A 22205-nucleotide genomic window follows, 5' to 3' on the forward strand; every position below is an offset into this window, starting at 1 on the left:
TACACTTAAAAGCTGTTGTTGTTTGTTTTGTGTGCTTAATATCAGAATTTTTTTTTCTAATTGAAAAACCTTTTTCTAACAATTTTTGCCTAGCTTTATCCTGGCCTTGAACACAGGATTTTCGCTGTGGTTGGTGGAGCATGCTACCACCGCAGCACGGTGACCGCCTAGCTCTGCCCTCATAATAGCAATGAAAACTGTTAAAATAACAGATTTTCTTCAATATTAGAATAATAGCTTCACAGCTTCAACATCGGTGACCACTGCCCTACCGCCTTTCCATATATCTTTTCTCATTCCTCCCTTTTCTACTTATCCTAGACCTCTACCACTAGCTCTACATCTTAAAATGAGTCGAACTCGCATACGAACAAGCTTCTTGCGTAGTATACATTTATTCTTCAATAAAAATTTTCTTATAGGGTTACAGCATACACACACACAAATATCAATCCATTATTCTAAACTAAAAAATCTAAATTCCATATTCGAATGAGACGAAGAACTCGCGTGACTGCTGGCGTAGATGCCACTTGTATCCAATCAATTCAAGTAGGGCGGCGGGTGTCAAGCGTGTATATATGTATATATCTACCTAGAATACTTTCCTCACATCTGCGCTTGTTTGGTACTTGTATATTTACATATTTACTCACATCCAATTGTTTGTCGGTTTGGTCTTGAGATTCATCGCCACGTAGAGATTTTATTGTATAAATTGTACATTAGTTTCTACATACATACAATTTATATGCTGATTATGAGAGTAGAGACTTCGCATGCATACATTCATATACGCATACACATGTTTGTACATATTTACAGTTGCTAATGTTAATTTTTATTAATGTAACACTTCTTGTACAACATATTGAGCAAACGACAAAACCAACCAACCTACCAAAAGTAACCCTCGGCATCCAAAAGCTGTCAACTAATAACATCCAGTCAAGCCATATGAAATTTCGAAACCAAAACCGATTGCTCTTCTTATTCTCTGTCTAAACTTAAAATAAAATACAACAAAATAAAAAAAAATATTTAAGGCCCATTGCTTCCACTGTCACCGCTCACTACATGCAGTCGGTTTGAACGTCTACCACTTTTACTCTCCCAAAATGATGTCTACGTTTTAACAAACATTCAACCGACCTAATAGAAATGAAATAAAAATAAGAAGAAACGAACAAATTTTCTCAATTTTCATAGAACATAGTACGTAATCTTTAGGGTTTTTATGCTCATTTAGATTGAGCAAAACTGCGGTACTCTTTTTATTTAGCCTCCTCATATAGTTCAATTTATGTATGCATGTGGTGGAAGCAAGTAGAAACAACAAAAAGTCGCTAAGTCTGCTTCTTCTTCTTTCTTCATCGGCGTTGTTTGTTCTGTTTGCATTGTTTTTGTCGCCGTAATCGGTAACATCACATCCAACGCCTCTTGCCTTTACCGCATTGCATTTCCACCTTCAATTTACCATCATCGTCTTTTGGTGAGAGCGCCGCTCATGTGTGTATAAGAGCGCGATGGAGTCTTCAAATAATTTATTATGCACAGTAAAATGTTTTAGTTTTTTTTTGTTTTAGTTTGTATGATTTCTTACGCTCCACAGCACCCAGTTGGATATGGAGCCAACTCAATCAAAGTAATTTCTCGTTTTTTCGAAATTATCCTCTACAGCGTAGGTTTTGTCTTTCGAAGCTCGAAATTGGACTCTTCGTGTTGTACTTACTTAATTGGCGCTTTAACGTTTAAACGATTGTGGCCGTCCAAAAAGGCGTCCCAGTTGCTTCTTCGCTGGGTTAACTGGCGCCAATTGGTCACACCAAGGGAACTTAAACCGTTTTCTATCTGTTCCTTCCAGCGAATTAGGGCAGCCCTCTTCCTCTGCTTCCATAGGCGGGTTCTGATAAAAACTCTTTTTTTAACGGGAGCACCATCTTTCATTCGCATAACATAGTCTAGCCAGCGTAGCGCCGAACACTCCTTCAGCTGATGTTGTCATTGTCCATGCTTCTGCACCATACAGCAAGACGGTTACGAAAACTGACTTGTAGAGCATGATTTTCGTTTGTCTACTTCAAAATTATGGCTTGATGACAGCATGTACTTCGTTTTGTCCTCGGTCACCATAAAAACCCATCTTTTTCGCAATTTTCCAGTTTGGAGTAAGCTGAACTTAGGACGCATGATGAACACCATTTACGAAACCGAAAAAATTCGAGTACTCTAGCTAAAACAATTCGACAGTCCCTAGCTAATAAAATTTGTTCAATATTTGCACACTGTGCGACCAGTACTGAATTTGCGTTAAATAACTTTTTGTACCTGAATCTTAATCCATTTTAGTTAGGGTGTCTCTGTTGTGCTAAGTGCTCGCGTGGTATCGTTTCTATAAATGAGTGTTGAACAGTAACGTACGTATGTATGTGTTAGTGTATCTGTGTGGTGTGCCTTTTTGGCGTGGAACGTATACATGTAGTTGTGTTATTACTATTTTATTTTATATTTTATCCCTTTATACATTTTGGTATTTCTGATAGCTACATTCATACATACTTGCATATGTGCAGTGCCGCACTAATCATAACGCGGTAGACTGGGTAACTGGCTAGCGGCGCGCAGAGGGCAACAATATTTCAGAATAATTTAAGTTGTAATTATTTCAACGTAGTTCAAAGAAAAATACATACATACATACATATGTATGGACTTATTCCTGGCTGTTGAATATTTTCTTCCATATAACGCCCCAAAAATTTTTTTACTGATCCTATCTCAAACAAGTTCGAAAACGCCGTATCTTTAAAATGGTTTGATGAACGTTTTATATTAGAATTTGTTTCAAAAAGGTCCTATCTGAGCTCAAAACGTATTTAATTTATGCTGAGAGTTTTCGAAAAGAATTATGAGATGATTTAAGATACTATTAATGGAATCCTTGGTATGAAAACTTTGTTGTTTTCGAAATTTTGAATTTTATATAGATATAGAAGATGTAGATAACCCGAAGTTGACAAAAATTTTAACGGCAGCAGATTACTAAACGTCCAAAAGGAATAACAGTCAAACTCATTTCTGTAGTCAAACTTTAGCCTAAGTTTGCACGGCAGCCATAGTTCTGAAAAATCCCATATGTTGGGAAGGTGCCACGCCCCCTTCCCCCAATTCCACATTTTACAGGAGGTGTTAGGACTTGACGTCATATAGCTCCTTACCAATTTTCACTATCCTACCATTACTACATCCAGAGATATGCAGTATGATATATTCCATTTGTATGGGATGTGCCACGCCCCGTTCTTCCTCACACCACATTTTCTTGGTGGTGTTAGGGATTGACCTCATATAACTCCTTACTGAATTTCAATGTTCTTGCATGAATACCTTCAGAATTATGCAGTATCAAAGATTCCATTTGTATGGCAGGTGCCACGCCCCTTTTATATATCGAAATTATTTTTAGCCTATGACCATCCCTGGAAGGTTTCTAGTGGGTTGCGTAAATTTGGTTGTGATCGGTCGATCCGTTTAGGACGCAACCCGATCTATACCTACATACATACATAATTTGAATTTTATATATATAGATCTACACATACCCGTTTGAAAGCACAATCACTTCCCTCACAAACGCTGTTGAATTTTTCTCAATATTAGCTGCTACCCAAAGTAATATTTATAGCATACTTTTAGGCAGACTTTCCTATCTATATTGGGTTTGTAGTAGTAAACAAGATGAAGTACTCAATGTTATTAAATTTAATTAAAATTTTTTTTTATTGGCTTAACATAATTTTATTTTGAATATGCTTGATTTGCTTAACCTGTGTACATGGAGTTTCGTTTAAAAACGAAATGAAACTTATTTTTATAACTGCTTTAACAATTACATTCGCAAGTGTTTCAATGGATACGATTGAAATTTCTTGATTAACGTGAAACTTAACGTTACGATTTATCCTTTCTCTACATATATACCCCAACTGCATCTTTTGACCCTTAATGTTCTTAAACCTTCTATTCCAAAATATCTGGCAAAATATTAAAAATTATAGATGACCATAGTAAAAATATATGACCAAGTAAAAGTAGTAAAACGATTTTCAGGTCTTTATATGTGGTCTTCCATTCAGTGTTGCGCCCTTAAAAATGCTGTTTCACTTAGTTGCTATACAATTTTTCTTGAGTAATTTTATTTTCTTAAATCGAATAATTTTATTTTAAAAGTTACGAATTTTCATCAACCATTAACTATCCAGTAAACTATTGTGGTGTATTTGACCAATTGTCCATTGGACACACTAAAGCCCGGTTTTTCGGTACAAGTTCAACTCAGTTTGTCAGTAAAACCACACTAAACTTATTATGAAGTTTTTCAGACAACCTTAACAAAAGTTTAAGCTGAGCTAGTATACTCAAAAAGAATTTGGGCTTGAATACCATTGATTGATAGGTATCATACTTTTAAAATATCGAAAGTTGTTTTGAAACAGTGGCAAAACTGGAGAGTCGTAGGAAATTTTTATATAGCAAAAAATGTTGATACTCAAGTTGGTGTGGTTCTCTAACTGGACTCAACTGTAAGATTCCAATGCTACATGATCATTAATTGGCGCTAAACCTCCTAAGCAATTTTGGCCGTTTCGTAACAAGTAACGCCAACTGCCCCTGATTCGCGATAACTGACGCTAATGGGAGCTCCAAGGAGGTGAAGTCATCGTCCACCACTTGCTTCCAAACTGCGGTGTCGACTGAAATACTTTCTTGGCCGGAGCGCCTTCGTCCATTCGCCAAACATGACCTAGCCAGCGAAGCTTTTTGGTTTTTATTCGCCGCACTATCGTCTTAGCTGCGTAAAGCTCATACAGCTCATCGATACCTCTTTCGATACTCGCCGTCGGCATCACGGACAGGACCATACATTTTCCGGAGAACTTTTCTCTCGAGTGCTGAGCCGTCTCATCTTCCCTCGCCATCGTCCGAGTCACACATTAGGACAGATATGAATGTATTGCACATTGTTTTTGCTGTTAGTGCAAATTTCAAAATAGACGGAAGTTCTTCACAATATCGAGTTTATATCCTTCATCACTGACGTGACTTCCAAGGAGTGAATGCGTCGATTCTTTCTTGGGTGACAGCAAGTACTTCGTCTTGTCCTCATTTGCAGAAAGACCCACTTTTTGCTTCTCTATCTAATCCCGAAAAGACACAACTCACCGTGTATTTGTTCAGGCCAATAATATCAATATCATCACCATACGCTAGTACAATGCTGCAGTGGAGAATAATTTGAGAATGACGGAGTTTAACTCGAGAACTATAAATTTTACAAAATTTCTCAAGGTTTGGAAATCACTATCCAGAGAAAGATATGTATTGGATATCATTTCCAGAATTAGATATATATTACTCTAATGTTGAAGAAATATTTTTTCCCTGTTTGTTGGATATACATACTCTAGCTGTTGCCGAATCTACAAATTATCTATGTAATTAAAAACCATATGACGTACCGCAAAAGCGGCCTTAAACTGTAACTGAAAACCTGATCTGTAGTTAACTGGAGTTTAAGCAAACTTAGTTTGGGTTTCACTGAAAAACCGTGCCTAAGACAATCACCTGCTTTTCAAAAAGAAAACAAAGTTATTTTGAGTGCAAATTAATTACCAATTAAACATAATATACATATGTTTGAGTTCGTTTACAACAATAACCAAAACTTTTAATGTTCATTTCTTAATTTATTACTTATTATGTGACCGATCTTCCACAAATTTAGTACAAAAAGAGCTTTTCCCCTTAACTATTTTTCCGCTAATTTCAAGAAGGATACAAATATGTATATTTGTTTACTGGACATTTCTGGTTTGGTAGCCCTGCTTAAGATATTTTCGTTACTTAGAGTATATTGGAGAAAAAAAAATGCATAAAACATAATTACCACTTAAGCGGTATCCACATTGCAAGAAATAAAAAATTTCATACAAAAGAAAAAATGGATCAAGCAAAATTTCGTTTGTCGAGAAAACTAATGTTTCTGCTACCTTCTAAATATTTTTAGAACACCAGCGCAGGGGAGCCCTGGTTACGCCAAGAAATATGTATGTGCGTCCCATTATTTCTTGGGCAGGGTCCCAGTAAGGACACAGTTGGTTCAACACCACGAATAACAGTGATTGTATTTAATTCAAATAGAATGAGCACAAGTGCTTTTTTCACTAGTCTAGTGTATTCTATTTAACTTAAGTGCATTTTCAATTTGAATTTCTTAATTTTAACAAATTTTCTTCTAATCCATTGCTGAATCTGATTTTCATATCTTGCAGGGAGTGATTGACGTCGCTTCGTAGAAAACAGAGAAACGTTTAAAGAAAGTGTCAAAATTACTTGGCTGCTCTATTTCGTCTTATAATGTGGATACCGCACTTTGTACTTGAGACCCAAAATATATTAAAAGTGTGTCTGATGGACACATGTGGGTTGTTCGGGTTTATATATATATATTTTTTTTTACAAATTTAGCTGTTATATGGTTCATAGTACTCACCTAGAAATATTAAATTTCTTCGGGCCTGACATTGTAAATGCGGTCCTGTGTTATATATGTACATATGTAATAAGTATACACTAGTCAAGCCGAGTACTCTAAAATATTTGTACATATATCTTATAATATAAGACTGCAATAAAAGAGTACTTATCAACAAATACAACAACAAGCATAGTATTTGAGAGTAAAAATAGGAACAACAAGAAGAAGCATATCTGTGAAAACAAAAATATGGTGATAGTTTTCTTGCTTTATAGCGCAATAATTGGTGCGTTGTTGCTGTTGACTTTATTGAAAAAATGTGATACATACTTATGTATGTACATACGGAGTTATTTAAATAGATACCACTTTAGTTTCTGTAAGGTTTTCGAATATACAATTAGGTTTGACTGATTTTGAAATTTAGATATGTTTTGCTAGTTGATTAATTATTTCGACAATGCATTTAATTAGAGTTGTGCTTTTTCGTTCATTTCAGAGATTCGAATCTTTCGTTCATTTTCTGATGAACGAACAAGTTGTTCTTTTTGTTCATCTGTTCTTTTTTCAAGCAAATTTGATCACTGCTGCTCGCACCCGCGAAAAAAGCCAACAAGGTATAGATGGTGGTGTGTATGCAGCAATGCTTTGTGTACGTATATTTAAATGAGTAATGAATAAATAAGTTTATATATATGTATAATTAACTTCAAAAAATTGTACATAAATATGAACTTTTCAAGTTTAATAAATGTAATAATTAGATTTTTACAAAACATGTTTTTCATAAAAAGTCCATACATACATTGTTTTAGCAGTGCCACACACAAAGATGGCCACACATATCTTTAGTGTAAGTGGCATCGTCGACATTCGTGCTCACTGTGAATTTCTGCGTATATATGTATGAATTTACAATGTTCGCGAACAAGAAGAGAGAAAGAATAACATTAGATAAAACGAACTAAAAGAACAAATGAACTAAAAGAACAAAATGAACCGAAATCGAAGATCTAGTTCACTTGTTCAGTTGAGAGACCCGGTCAATTGAACAAGTTCAGAACGAAACGACCCAACTCTACATTTAATGCAGGGGTCTGCATTCCATAGCACAATTGTGCTCTCATTGTGTATTCGGAAGGGCAGTCACTTTCAATTTTTGGAGACCCTTGATTTAATGCCATTAACTTTTTTTTTAATTGCAGCGCGATTGGCGCGAGTGCTCAATTATACAAATTTATATATTCACTCATTTTTATTTCGTTTGTAATCTGTACATATGTACATACATTTATTCCCATATATGTATGTATACGTGTAGTTCTCCCCATTTCATACCGTGTAAGTATGGCTTGTTCTTGCTGTTATTGGCGCATATAATCCTTTCCATCTATGCCATACTCATAAGCATTCTAGACATTACCACTCACACATTTATGTGCAAATTATGCATATTTAAGGTTCTGTCACACATAGCAAACGAACGTACATTTGACCTAGCGGGGGTGTGGGTTAATATACCCAAATTTGTACACATAATCAACTGAATTGGAATTTTTCAATCATTTATATAGTTTCGTAGTGATTCCATATTTTTCTAATATCAAGAAGAATAAATAGAGGCTGCCATAGGGTGGGAGTTTAACTTCTACATATCCACGAATGCGCAAAAGAGCAACAGACCCGGAATTTATTATACATAGATAAGCTGTGCTTCAAAACAAACAGCTACAGTTACGGACATAAGTCTACTACACCCCCTACTTTCGTTGTTTAGGAGAGACACATTGCGGAAAAAGTGTATATGCAATTTCGTTTGAACTCTTTTTTTAATCGTTTTATCAAAAACAAATCCTTTCTTTAACAAGAAGCAACTAAGTTATGGCGAAAAACGCAATATTAGTGTTGACAAAAGTAACATACTGTAACGCTTATTCCAAACCTTCTGCTAACGTTCGAATCGCTAAGCTGTTGAATAAATAACTCCAATATTCAATAATGCAAAATGGTCTTTATTAGACTACTTTGAATGTACTTCGCAATAACACTTATACTTCACAACCAATAGCGTGCTTAAATCAAAACTGATTAGTCATGCCTCAGCTTGCGCTGCTTTTATACTATCGGTTTCCTCGTTCACCCATTTCTCCTAAGGTCTAGTAATTTCGTGAACTTTATGCTTGGTTACCAGCCATATACATGTATATTTGTAGTTTGCAGCCATATACGTCTGTATATAATGTGAGTACTACTTCGGCTGATGGCGAGTATCTCTCTGTTGCCTTGTATGTACATGTGTAAATGATGATTGATTTGTTTACGTACATACGAGTGGCTGCTTAGTATCGGCTCAGGGCTGTTAGTATCACTTTGTGATGTTAATATTCGCAATAATACTAATATGTTGTGTTGTACTAACCCAAAAGTACTACCTAGTTTCATACTTTTTATGGTTGTTGCTTTGCTAAGATTGAGTTTAGTTGCGGTTTGAACACTTAAGCATCAACAATGCCTCCTAAAAAAGAAATTTCGGTTTACGTAAGAAATTTGTTTGTACAGTACAGAAAAGAAAAAATTCATCACAGTACAAACCATTGTAAAAACCTTTGAATATAGTCATACTACTGAAAATAATAATCGCAGTAGATCTCAAAGAACGCATCATAGAAGCTTGGAACAGTATAACTCCTGCAGAGTTAACAAATTTAGTAGCCTCAATGCCACGACAGCTTCAAGCTGTTATTGATGTTTATGGTGAACCGACTAACTAGTAGGAGACGATATTATTTAGTGTTACGTGAAGTTTTTCATATTTGTGTACGTGTAGATAGATGTTCATATTTTTGTACTGTATGTAGACTTTTGTCAATGTTTTTTTATGTTTCTTTCCCATAATTTTGCTATTTAATGTACATAAAAAGATGTTTTCAGTGTATTCTGATTAGAAAATGGTTTAAAATACAATTGTATAAACAAACTTTTCAGAAAAGTTATACGTCTTTCAATCCAGCGGAAATAGGGGGTGTATGTAGATTTTTATCCGTCACTGTATATCCTTTGCCACTCCAATTTTTCACGTGACTTTATTTGACACGACGTTGAAGACATAATGCTTCCGACTAAAGTACAAATTGACTGCCGAAAAGAAACGGAAGCCTCAACTAGAAAATTCGAAAGCCTTTACCGAAAAAATGTAAGTTAACATTGCTCATCCATTCGTCCATCTATCCGTCAGCCAAACCATCTGAAGGTTCGTCGTAACATGTTCTTTTGCATTCACTTTCGTTTAAGCAATCGTATTGAAATGAAATTTCACGTACATCGTCTTAGTACGAGAAAGTCTTTCACCTAAAATGGACGGAATAGGTATATAACCACGCCCACTTTATATATCAAATATTGCTTAAAAATAAAATTCATCAACATTCCACTACCAATTGAGCTATTTTCTTAAAATTTTGCACGAAGATATTTTATGTTTAAAGAGTTTTTTGTCAGTTCTCTGAGGGGATATTTTCAGAAATTTCGCACGCCAATTAATTACACCAATACTGAAATCCTATTAGGAGAGGGCGAAAAAACACAGAAAATGTACAAAGAAAATACAAGAAAATAAAGTAGTGTCATACATATGTATATACTATTTTTTTCAACAAACAATTGATGTAATAAGAATTAGTTTATTATGAGTTTATTGAACTCAGTGAAAAAGATAAATATTCTGATTCTGAACTGTTCGAAACTTTTTTCATGTCCATGGTTCAATTATATGGTTGGCTCAGCTCATCAGCTGATGTTATATATTTCATTGCAAGGTCGATGGGATTGTCAAAAGGACAAAACTCAAAATGAAACCAACACATTGGCAACATTTTCTTACACATACAAAAACTGCTAAGTTTTGTTTCCATTCCATACCATTCGCACCAACACCAATACACAGATTTTGACAATTTGAACAGACATAATTTGTTGCTGTTAAGATTAGCCAACCATATAGTTGAACCATGGTTCACGTCTTTCGTGAGTTCAAAAATGTTTCGACAGTGCTTCAAATACAGTTTTATATCGTGTTTAATTTTGGTCTAATAAAAAGAACTTTTCAACGTTTCTCAAACAAATATTTGTTTGTTAAAAGTTTTCTGAAATTGGGCGTTTTTTGAAATGGCAGTAGAGACCGGGGGACTTTCTAACATTAACAATTTCAGGTCTAAGGTTATAAGCTTGCTGATATGGAACAAATCTTACATAAGGTGAACCAGGCTATTTTTCGCCCTGGTACCAACAGTTTTACTGCCGTTAACGACAGTTAAAACCTACTGTTTAATGCGAAAAGAAAACAAAGTTAAATCTAGTTTTTACACAAAATTTCATTGTCATTCACATTTTATTATAATTTTTGCTAATGGAATGTTCCACATGCAAAATTACTGGGAATAATAGTCGAAAAAAAAGTTGTAAAAGATCGCAATGAAGTCTGAAGTTTATGATGTTTTTTTGATCCTTGCAACACCCGAAACTTTTTTATTATTTTTAATTAGCTTACTTAAAATTATTTTCATTTAGTTTTGAGTTTTGAAGTTGTTTTCATTTATTTTTGTTTGCAAAACCAGTTGTAGCCCCTTCAAGTATGCTTCACGGTTTTAAAAACTATGAAAAAATGACTATGTGCAAACGCCTGCAAATCTCAATCGCAGGCACCCCCTAAAAAAGTTCTGAGTCCCTCAGGTCACACACATTTCTCATTTACGAAAAAAAACCAATGGCATTTTTTTATCATTTTATATAATGTTTATTTAATATAGAATTTAAGTTCTTATAATATAAAATAATATAAAAAAATTTAAAAACGTATATAAATAATAAATCCAAGGTGCGATAGCCTTGGAATAAATTATAGGCCAACTTGGCGGGATCTACATGTTTTACGCCGACTCTGAACGGCGGATGAGTTTTCACTGAAAAGCTTTTTATGACAGAATTACACTCGGAGTGTTTGCCAAATCACTGCCGAGGGACAACCCCGTTTTTTCTAATTGAAAAACTAGTTTCTAAAGATTTGATGTTGCATTGGCCGGGAATCGAATCCAGGATCTTCGGTGTGGCTATGCTATTTTTCTGTGTTGTTAAAAAAATGTTAAAAAATAAAGGCTTCACGTTAAACGAAAACAAATCATTTATATAATGCAAGACAAACAATTTTTTTTATATTTCCTTTAAATATGAAATGTTTCTTAGGTCCGCTTGCAGAACGTTAAGTTATCATTTGAACTCAGAGTTAACTTGACATGAGAGGTTAAACTCATACATGTTTGACATTTTTTTTAATTAACTCTGAGCTAAAACAATAATTTGCCGTTCCGCAAGTGGGTCCTATGAAATAAGCTTTAGAAAGTTGACTCCCATTGCAAAAAACAGTGCAACGACTGAAGTCAGTCAATAACAGCACATACCGCACATACTTTTTTGGCACATTTGAAACAAATTAATTCTTGACGAGTGAGGCAAAGGTAAACAGTTTTACTTCTTGTGATATTCTGTAGCAGTTCACGGTCAGTTGGAATGAAGTCGGCACCATTTACGTCCGAAAATATCTCAGATGTACAATCTCCGAAAGTTCCTATCTAGTAAAACAAAAACCACTTCTATTTTCATTCTTTTGACCCATTTTGTTAATATTTTTTTTTGCATACTTGCTCAGAGGGTTCACACCTTTTTAAAGTTTAGCAGGCATATTAAAACAATACTGATGGAAAACACCAACATTTAATAAAATTTTGTCACACAAAATACTACCATGAGTCCCCGTTCCCGGGACTCATACTCATCAAAATCGTATCTTGCCAACATTTCCGCGCTAACGTCCTCTCTAAATGCCTTCTTCACTCGGCTGTGGGAAGGTATGAGAACACGTGGTGATTGAAGTGATAAAAAGTGTTTGTTATGAAACGCTTAATTTTTGAGTGAATCGAGAGGACTCAGGCTATGCGATTGAAGGAAAGTATTTTGCATTTTATTATTATTTCGTATTGGGAAGAACCCAGTTTGCGCTACCCTGCAAAAATCGCGAGTACTCCATGCATGCATGTATGGAGTACTCGCTATGGACCAACCGAGTGCTCCAAAATTAACCACAATTCATACAAAAAATATGGTCCAATTAGCATTGCGATGTCCTAGGACTGGACCATATACTCCAGCTCCGCATTACATCAGAGTAATCCATGGAGTATCCACAGTCCAATAAACATCGTGTAGTGATTGCAATCGTTAAAAACGAACAATGATCGGCTTACAATATGTTCGTGTCGAAACATGAGTTGGTCCATTGCTGCATTACAGTGGAGTATAATGGTAAGTACTCCAGTGGACCACATTATCCAACGATTTTTGCAGGGTACACCATTCAAGATAACATGTCAAATTTAATTTCCGAGTCCTACTTTTAGGTGGAGAAGTGACATCTCCTAAAACTGAGTTTAAACCCTACATACATACATACATCCGCTTGCCATATCTGAAAACACCTTAACTTGTATTACTAATGTACATATATGTATATGCGTATGGGCATATGTATGTACATATGTATGATTCCATGCCACATTTTATGCCACCCGTGTGCTCTTTCGGTTCGATTGCCGCTGCTAGCGTGCAGCTCAGCGGTTGTTTACTTGGTGCCTTTGACTTGACACACTGTTTCACCACTTTGCTTTTGAGTTTACTTTATGGCTCTGTTACTTTTGTGTTGTTGCTGTTGTTATTATTGTGTGTCGCTCTGTCTCGTTAGTCTCCGTTTTGCCTTGGTTTGCTTGCTTATCTCTACGCGGCGCATACAACATTCATTTTTGGTTTAGCGTGAGTTGAGTTTCCCTGCTGCTCATTATTTGTTTGAGCGTCGTCGTGTAAAGTTGTAAAAAATAATTTCAAACGATTTTTATTTTATATCTTTTGTGTGGTCGTGTGTAAAGATTTGTTGGCGCGCGCTGAGTAAAACAAAAAATGCACGTTGCGGCTAAAAGCAAAACAAAAAACCAAATTAATTAATGAAATTAGAAAATGTGTAAGCAAAGTAATTGAAGAAGAGCATGAAAGAAAGATAAAAAAAAGTTGTGGTGGCAAAGTGCTGCTTTACCAATTGCAAGTGGTGGATTGGTGCGATAAACCAAGAAAAAATATGCACTTACATGTTTATAGGTATGCGTGTGTATGTGTAAAACGGGAAAGGCATATGAGTAAATAAAAAAAAGCATAAATCCAAACTAAGTGTTCGAAAATTAAGTATTGACACTTAAAAACTAAATCATCATCGTTATTCGTTGTCACCAATAGTTGGAAATGTCGTTATTGTATTCGTTCCTTTTCCGTCAGCGTGTTTGTTTGTCGAAGTCGAATTCAAAGTTTTGCTCACAGCCACCAGTCGTGGTTGTCGTCTTCGTCTGCGCCTTTGAATTTTAATTTTAATAATTTTGTTGTTTTTGTTCGCGTACTCGTACCTCTCGCTCGTGATATATTTTTTGTCTCTTTTTTTATATTGTACATAATCATTTTAATTATGTATTATTAGTTTTCGTTATTGGTTTTCGTTGTTATTGGTGTTTTTGTAACATTCAAATATTGTGCGATTACATTCAACGAGCAATTAAGAAAAAACATACAAATAAAACTTGAAGAAATGAAGAAAAAGCAATAACATTTATGTTTAAAATAAATTAAAAATTTAAAAGATCTGACAAAACTAAATATACACACTGTATACATACATACATATGTATATGCATATGTACGTAGATACACATGTACGTAGGCAAACAAGTAAGCAGGCCACAGAAGAAACGCTTACGAATAATAACAGGAAAAAATTAGTACAATAAATTAATACATACCGTGTTTATACAGTGGTGATCATATAAATAGCATACTATCCTTGCTTGTAGTTTTTGTATATTATTTCTAATTGTTTTTTTTATGTACGAGTCCCTTTTTCGCTCTTATTTGGAATCCAAATCTATAAATAAAGTTTTGGTTGTAACGATGGAAATTCTGGCTATTAGCGAGCTTTGGGCAATTTTGGTCGTAGTGCTTTTGTTTAGCTATATTTTATTAAAATAGTTCGTTAAAAATAAAGGAGTGTGAGCACACAAAGAAATCTATTTGTACTATGGCACTATTGTGAATATTTGGGTAGTAGTGCAGTTTACGGTACCCACCCTAAAGTTTGAGGTATCAAAAGACGCGTATTAATCTCGAGAACAATAATCCGAAGGCGGAAAAGAAAAATTGTATCTGTCCGTAGATATTTGCAGTTGAAGTTGGCGATTTTAATGTGGTTGTTGTTGTGTTTGTACCCACAAAGAAAAGTGTGCATCACCGTGGCGGTAGCCACGGTTATACCACACACCCGGACTTGGCATGGCGTAGCCCAGTGTTATTTTTTATAAGCGCGGCCGAAGGCCGCCAACGCAGAAGGTGTTCTGCGCAAAAATACTATGAATCCCATCCCCGGTTTCGGAGGGACTCGCGGGTCTTTTTTCGGGCTTTCGTTAATATCTTTTGAACCGGTAAAAAAGTTAACTTGCGCTTTCGGATTCTTGATCTAGACGTGAATACGCGTCTTTTGATACCTCACTCGAAAATTTTGGCCCAAATTTCGGTGGGTACCGTAAACTGCACTATTACCAACATTTGCACTGTATTACCGGCAGTTGCTACCGTACGATAGATGGCAACGCAAGCTGTAAGTTTTAATTGATTGATAGAACAGCTGACGCAAGATGCGCACGGGTCCGGCTCGTTTTCGCCTAATGGCCGAGACACAATGAAGTTTTTCATATAGATGCGTTCAACGCAATCTTATGCATTCCAGTAATACCGCCACAGTTACGCAAACATCAGACAAACAGAAACAAACATTCTTGCCACACAAGAAAAATACTTGCTAACATATTTTGTGTCCTATTCACTTATTAATTGCAGTATTTAACTGTAAACATGTTAGAAAAGTACCAACCAAATTTCTAAAATTTGTGTTACAAAATAAGATTATAGTAACATGTATGATAATTTAAGGACTTGGTGATGCGCGCAGTGCGTGAAGTTTATAGATCATTAAATACTCCAGGTCCACAATGCCATTTAGTTTTTTGCAATACAAAAATGGAGCACAAAAGGTGTCTGAAAAGACTTATAAAATTATTCGTAAGACGAGCTTATGACCTCTTGCCGATTACCAGGAAAGAATTTGTGGCATAATGTGGTCTTATTTGTTATGGACAAAAATCCACAGTGAAAGCTTATTGGTGCAATATCCCCAAGGAGCGTTGCAAGCGCCTTGTGGGCGGTTTGCATTGGAGCGGTTCTGAAAATATTAACTTTTCCATGAACATACGGTTTTTGCTTAGTTGTTACAAACCGGGACACCCTAGCAAGCAACTGCCTAATTTTGGCAGAGCGCGGCCAGTGAACCACGTTATCAATATACACTTTCCTACTCTTGCGGAAGATGAAAGCACACTACCAAGGGAGACACGATTCACCCTGGTCTAACTTCGTTCTGGATACTGTAACCAGAATCAATCCCGACATACTTTATGTACATATGTACTGCTTGCGATGTGTCCACACACCAACCATCTTTTAAATGATAATGTCGAACGATTCGTCTCTTGACGATTTCGTCTAGCAAACATATTCTGTATCGTTTTCGGTCGCCTTTTACGTTTCTTACGTTATGTCAAAGGAAAACAAAAGCATTTGTCAAATGATATGTAGCCATACCCAATTTATTTGATAAACTTATAAGCATGAGTTAAGTTTTTAAAAAATTTTATATTGGAAATGCCAAATTTATTTAAATAAACATATTGTATATATGTATTTCAAAACTTGTTGGTGATTTTTGGAGGAGTCAGCTATGAAAGATTATCTACATCTGCCCAGGTTGGCTAAGATCACTGCCAGAACTTGGATGCCGGATGTGGAGTGAACGTCCTCGAAGAATGTCCCTCCTATGCAAGTCAACCTGTCGCTAAAATGTATTTTATGACCACTTAATATGTGGACAAAATATTTGTGCATGGAAAGCTGATAGAGAGATTTAATCAAAAATTTGGTTACTATATATGGATATACTCTGTGTTCCATAGGTCTGTTACCGACTACAACGGCTCAACGGCTAGATCGTGCTGATGCACATTTAGGTTACTGGAGGGATTGCGATTCGGGTCAAACTTTAAATATATAACAGTTGGTCCATGCGAGCCAAACAAAATGTGCTTTCGTCTCACCATGATACGTGTTTTCTTTGTTTTTGTGACGATTCGTCCTAGCTTGTTCTCATTTCTTACGTTATTGTCAAGTAATGATCAGCTGTTCCCGTCTTTTGTTATGATCGTTTAACATAATACAAACAGGAGAACGATTCGTCGGAACGAGCGTTCGTATCGCAATAGAGTATGAGGCCCTTAAAGTTTTCTTTGTTTTATTTACGAGTGAAAGAGTATATACATATGTATGCATAAGTAATATATCCAAAACCAATGTGCTATTTATTTGAAAACCACTGTATCCACTTATGTGCATTAGGGTCATCTCTTTTTTTTCTCAAATCCACTCAATAGTCCTTTACAAGAAAGAATGCTACAGAGCTTAAATCAGAAAGAGTGTCCTAACAGAAGTTTAAAAGCTTTGTTTTGTATAATGCGTTCTTCAATTATATTGCAACAATTTGAGAATTACATCATACGACAAAATAACTGGTTTTTATGGGTATAAGACTAAACGGTTTTTCGAAGATAACCACCAAAATAATGATATTGATTTTCTAAGCTCGAAAGTGGATCCTTTCTAATATATGTTATGAATTTATTGTCACTTAAAAATTAAAAATGTTGGCGTGGTTTACATTTTTGTTCTTATTCAAATTGTTTACATTTTATCAGGCATGCTTAACCAACGAACCGATATCATTTCGTTACGATAATTAACGTTAATAAACGAAACAAAGTCATTTCGTTTCGTTTATTAACGTTAAAAACGTCAAATTAGCGAAATGATTTCGTTTCGTTTTCTGCCATATCAAAACGAAATCAAATCGTTTATGTTGATTATTAATTTAAAACTATGCTGGCAAAGCTGATTGATGGCGGAGTCATTAAAGGTGAAAGCATTCGCCAAGCTGATTGCAACTTTTCTCATGAATTTTGACAGTACGAACATTTCTCAGAGTATTTTTGACATTACCACCAACGAATTACACAAACAAATTACATGGAGTTTGTGTGTGTATGTGCCCTCGTTGTTACCACCTTACGGCTTCACCATGGCTATATCATTGCCAGCACAATTCAAACATAAAGTATCACGTTTTTGTTAACGTTTTTAACGTAAACGAAAGCTTTTCGTTTCGGTTAAAAACGAGATACAATTTATCTTGATAATTTCTTTATCGATAATATTTCGAAGTGTTTCAACGGAAACGGTGGAAATTTTTTGATAAACGATTAGCTTAACGTTAAGGTGCATCCCTGCATTTTATTTGCATCTATACTTTGGAGAATCTAATTATTCCTAAAATTGTACGAGGTTCTGTAATGAAAAACCAAAGTTAGAGTCGATTATAGCTCACTGTGTCGCACTACGTTGAACTTGTAACCGAAGCTTCAAACTCGAAAAATGTCGCTTTCGAAAATTGCTGTTGCGATGAGAAAGTTTTCTCGAACACCATTAGTCCAGGCTTTTGGCCACTTTCGCACCATTGTACATAACAACAATAGCTACTTCGTAAACGCAGGAGATCATAGTTAGACTTACGGCTGAATTCTGTAATTCAGTCTCATCTCAAGTCTCTAAATTTTACATTTTCCTTTAGATACAATTTTTGTGACTTTAGATGATTTCGGTATTCAGTAAACGAAAGTCACAAAAACAATTCACCATATCAACGAAATTCATCACAAAGACAAATTACTCATACATTGGACATATAATGTAGCATTGCATTTTGTCAATATAACGTTGGCTGAGCTTGCGAAGACGCCGTTCACAATTTTGTATAGAAAGTCCCACAGTGTGTAGGATCGAATCTCAGCGGCGCCACATAGAGTTCGATGTTTTTTTAAGTATTTTAAGTTTTTAAATTTTTTCTATGCTTATTTTAATTTGAGGAATAAAACAACATATTTAAAGCGTTTTTCGCAAATAATTTTCATACTTTTTCTGAAATTTTCATGTTTCTGATCTGCCCCGGCCCAGCTCACAAATTAGTGATTGCTTTTGTGAGGCTGGAGACGCGAGACAGCTTACAGAATGGCAAATTGCCTCAAAAGTGATTTTCACCCCAAATAGTCTCTAATAGTGACTAGAGACGGCTTACTGAATTCAGCTGTTAACCCATCAAAAGAAATCTTAATTTCCATTGATAAGAAGTTCGCGTCCGCTTATTAAAGGTTTGCGGACCAATTTTATGAAAAATTACTGTCCGCGTACGGCCCGAAGCGTATTTGTTTAGCAAATCATACCTTAAGCTTGTCGCAGGGAAAGTGACAACTCAATGGAGGTGTCCGCTTAATAGAGGTGTCCATTAAAAGTGGTTCCTCTGTATATTTTAAGCTCGGTATCCAGATCACAGGAAAACGCTCAAATTTTTTTATTTCTCTTTTGCAAACCAAACTTCAAAATTTTTCATTCTGAAATATTTAAATTCATATTTTATTATGCATTTCCTTTTTAAAATTGCTGCCGAGACGAGTTCTGCAGCCATAAATTTAAGGCTGGAACTATTACTTGAGCATTTCTTAGAACGAAACTTTGTAAAGAAAATTAATAATAACAAGGAAAAACACATATTTTCAAATAAAAAAAAAACTTCAACTATGGCTTACAAGGGAAAAATTAAAAAATTGTTTGACCTTTTTTTGTGTGGTGGAAACCGCGCTTAACTCAAAAAGTTTGGCAAGAAATCCGTATACAAAAAAGTGCTTATGCCACATAAGGACCAGCCTAATGTACTACATTTCGAATATGTAGTGTACCCGTCTTTGACGTCGAATAAATGATTTATAAGTAATTAGTGCAAAGATGTCGATGATGATGAAGTGGCAGAGGGTGTAGTGTTATACACATACATTCAAAGATGTATAGATACATACATGTATGTATATATGTACATATGTGTCGAAGCAGCAGATGCACATAAAGATGAATTTTATTTAAATGCCTACAAACATACATAGATATGAATGGAACTTATTATAATGGAAATTAATGTGCACGCAGGCATTCGAAAATAAAAAGTTCAATTAAATTAAATAAGTGTGGTGAATACTATACACACACATGCACATGCATATATAATACAAATTGCAAAGCTCTATGGTGATGTGATTTTTAGTTAGTATGATTTAGTGAAAATAGAAAAAAAAAAGGAAAAATATTAATTGTGAATTCAAATTTGTTAAATTTTCGCGTATGGCCTGATGCGTGTGTGTTCGTCTGTTTTCTCCAAAACGACAATGTTCATTAATAGTCCTGCGAAATTGTGATTGTTTACGGTTCTGCGGTGGTGTTCCAATGTATTTCATTCTAACCACTTTTAGCTATAGAACCCCGGTTTAGAACGCTTCTGTAGTGGCGTCGTTAATTCCGCCATCGAAATGGAAGTTATAAAACCAATGGATTTTAGCAGTTTTTCTGCATTTTGTGAGCATTTGGATAAATCCGCGAAAAAAGTTACAAACGCCGTAACTACAGTGACATTAACAGCAACAACATCACCTTTAGTACAAGTTGCACCAGCAGCAGTAGCAGCAACAACAACAACAGCAGCAACAACAAACGGATTTGTTAGTGCAACAACTGCGGTGACAACAAATCCATCATCAAACCCAACGCCGTCACCCCCATTTCTAAACATTATTAACGGCAACGGCATTACGAATAATCATTATCAACAACAATATTTTGAGGTACTAAATTTTTAGGACTGCTAATGAAAAATTTCGCGAACCCCTCGCAAACCATTTAAACTTCGCAAGCTTAATTATATACACAATTTTTCCATTCGCGAGGTTTCCATGGTTTCGAGGCAAAGCGAGTTTGAGTGAGCTGCCTTAATGTTTTTCAATTTTATAAAAGAAAACATAAATTAAATTAATAATTTTTAATAACAATATTCAGTCTTCTCAAGGGTTATTAGCCCTAATTAAGTAAACAAAGATATACAGACCAATTCTAAATATTCTCGCGGAATTTTGTTCTCGCGGATTTTTTTATTCCCGCGGAAAAATTCCTCCAATTCTTTTCTCCTAGGGAGAAGAATAATTGGGGAATAGGAATTTCGAATTTTCGAAGTCAGCTGTTTTGTCAATTGAAATTTCGTTGCGCATTTCTTATTTTGTTTAAAAAATTGTAAAGTTTAATTATTGTTGCCAATTTGTTTGAAATTAAAAATTAGGTATAAACAATGCACATTATTGCATTTCATGTGGTATTCACTGAAATGAGTAATGAATTGGTGCCACAGCAAAATCAACAGAGGAGCATAAGAAGAAGATCGGTGAGATAACACAAATCCGCCGGAGTTGCCTGCATTCATTCTGCAAAGCAATTTTCTGGCGGCCAAGTCGAGTTGAGGTCGCCTTTCGCCATATGCCAAAATCTATTTAAGCCTTCTTAAAAAATCCTTGCGCAATTTCTGGATGGCTGCATCAAATATGCGTCGAGCTCTTCCGTTGCTTATGATATACTTTTCGACTTAAAATAAAGAATATTGTGGTTGTTGTTGTTGTATTAACAGTGAGAATGTTGTGGTAGAATGGTAATACATGTTTTAGCACAATTTTGTACAAATAAGTGTTCTTTCTTAAAATAACCAATTTCCTTTAACTGTTTTGATGCATTCCTTTTAATTTAAGAAGTGAAAAAACTCCTAAGAAATGGCAGAGAAATCTCCCTCTCCCTCACATTCATAATACCTACTTTTCTCCCATAACCGGTTTCCGCTTTTTCGAACATTGTTCAGAATAGGAGGAAAGGGAGAAGTGAAAAAACTCACAAGGAATTTTTATTTAGAATACGAGGAATGGGAGAAGGGAAAAAACTCGCACGGAATTTTCGTTTAGAATTGGGCTGATATTTTCAATGATTTGTAGCGATCAAATGAATTTTTTCGTCAACCAAAAAACGCAAGTTCGGTTTCAATCGATAAGCTATCTATGCATTTGTTATCTAAAAGTTATGGGTGTATCATCGAAAAATTATCGAATGTTATGGGTTTGCTATTGGATTGTTACCAAATTTTTTGCGGAGTGTTTGCGAAAAGTTATCGATTACATTTAACAAATGTCATCGATATGTTATCAAAAGGGAATCAATTTGTTAACGATCTGTTATCTAAAGGTTATCGATGTTTTATCAGAAATGTAATCGACTTGTTATTGAAAATTTATCGAATTCTTATTGGAATGTTATTGCCATGTTATTGAATTATTATCGACAACTTCTCAGTTTGTTATGAAACACATATCTACATATAAAACATCAATATAAAATCAATTACACATGTTTAACCAATATGGTTGGCTCATGTTATCGTTTTTTTCATTTCACTGGTATAGGGATTGTCAAAAGGAGATGGCGAACGTAAAATGTAACTAACACATTGACAATA

The 22205-nt window shown here is 35.2% G+C and overlaps 1 protein-coding gene across 15 annotated transcripts in view; it reads left to right on the top strand.

Moving 5' to 3' along the window:
* kis (kismet) overlaps window positions 1–22205 on the top strand; it is a 256293-nt gene that overhangs the window by 189434 nt on the left and 44654 nt on the right. Inside the window, exons 1-2 of one of the 15 annotated variants that reach the window (XM_067766701.1) lie at window positions 13445–13765; window positions 20134–20502. The exons of 13 other annotated variants lie outside the window; for them this stretch is intronic. In XM_067766701.1, the coding sequence (XP_067622802.1) occupies window positions 20191–20502 (312 nt within the window). In that variant the 5' untranslated portion in view covers window positions 13445–13765; window positions 20134–20190. Of the gene's footprint in view, window positions 1–13444; window positions 13766–20133; window positions 20503–22205 lie in introns of those variants that run through there. One more of the 15 variants, XM_067766702.1, reaches the window with a different exon arrangement.

The sequence above is a fragment of the Eurosta solidaginis genome, chromosome 2 (assembly GCF_040869045.1).
Source record: "Eurosta solidaginis isolate ZX-2024a chromosome 2, ASM4086904v1, whole genome shotgun sequence".
Taxonomy (NCBI): domain Eukaryota; kingdom Metazoa; phylum Arthropoda; class Insecta; order Diptera; family Tephritidae; genus Eurosta; species Eurosta solidaginis.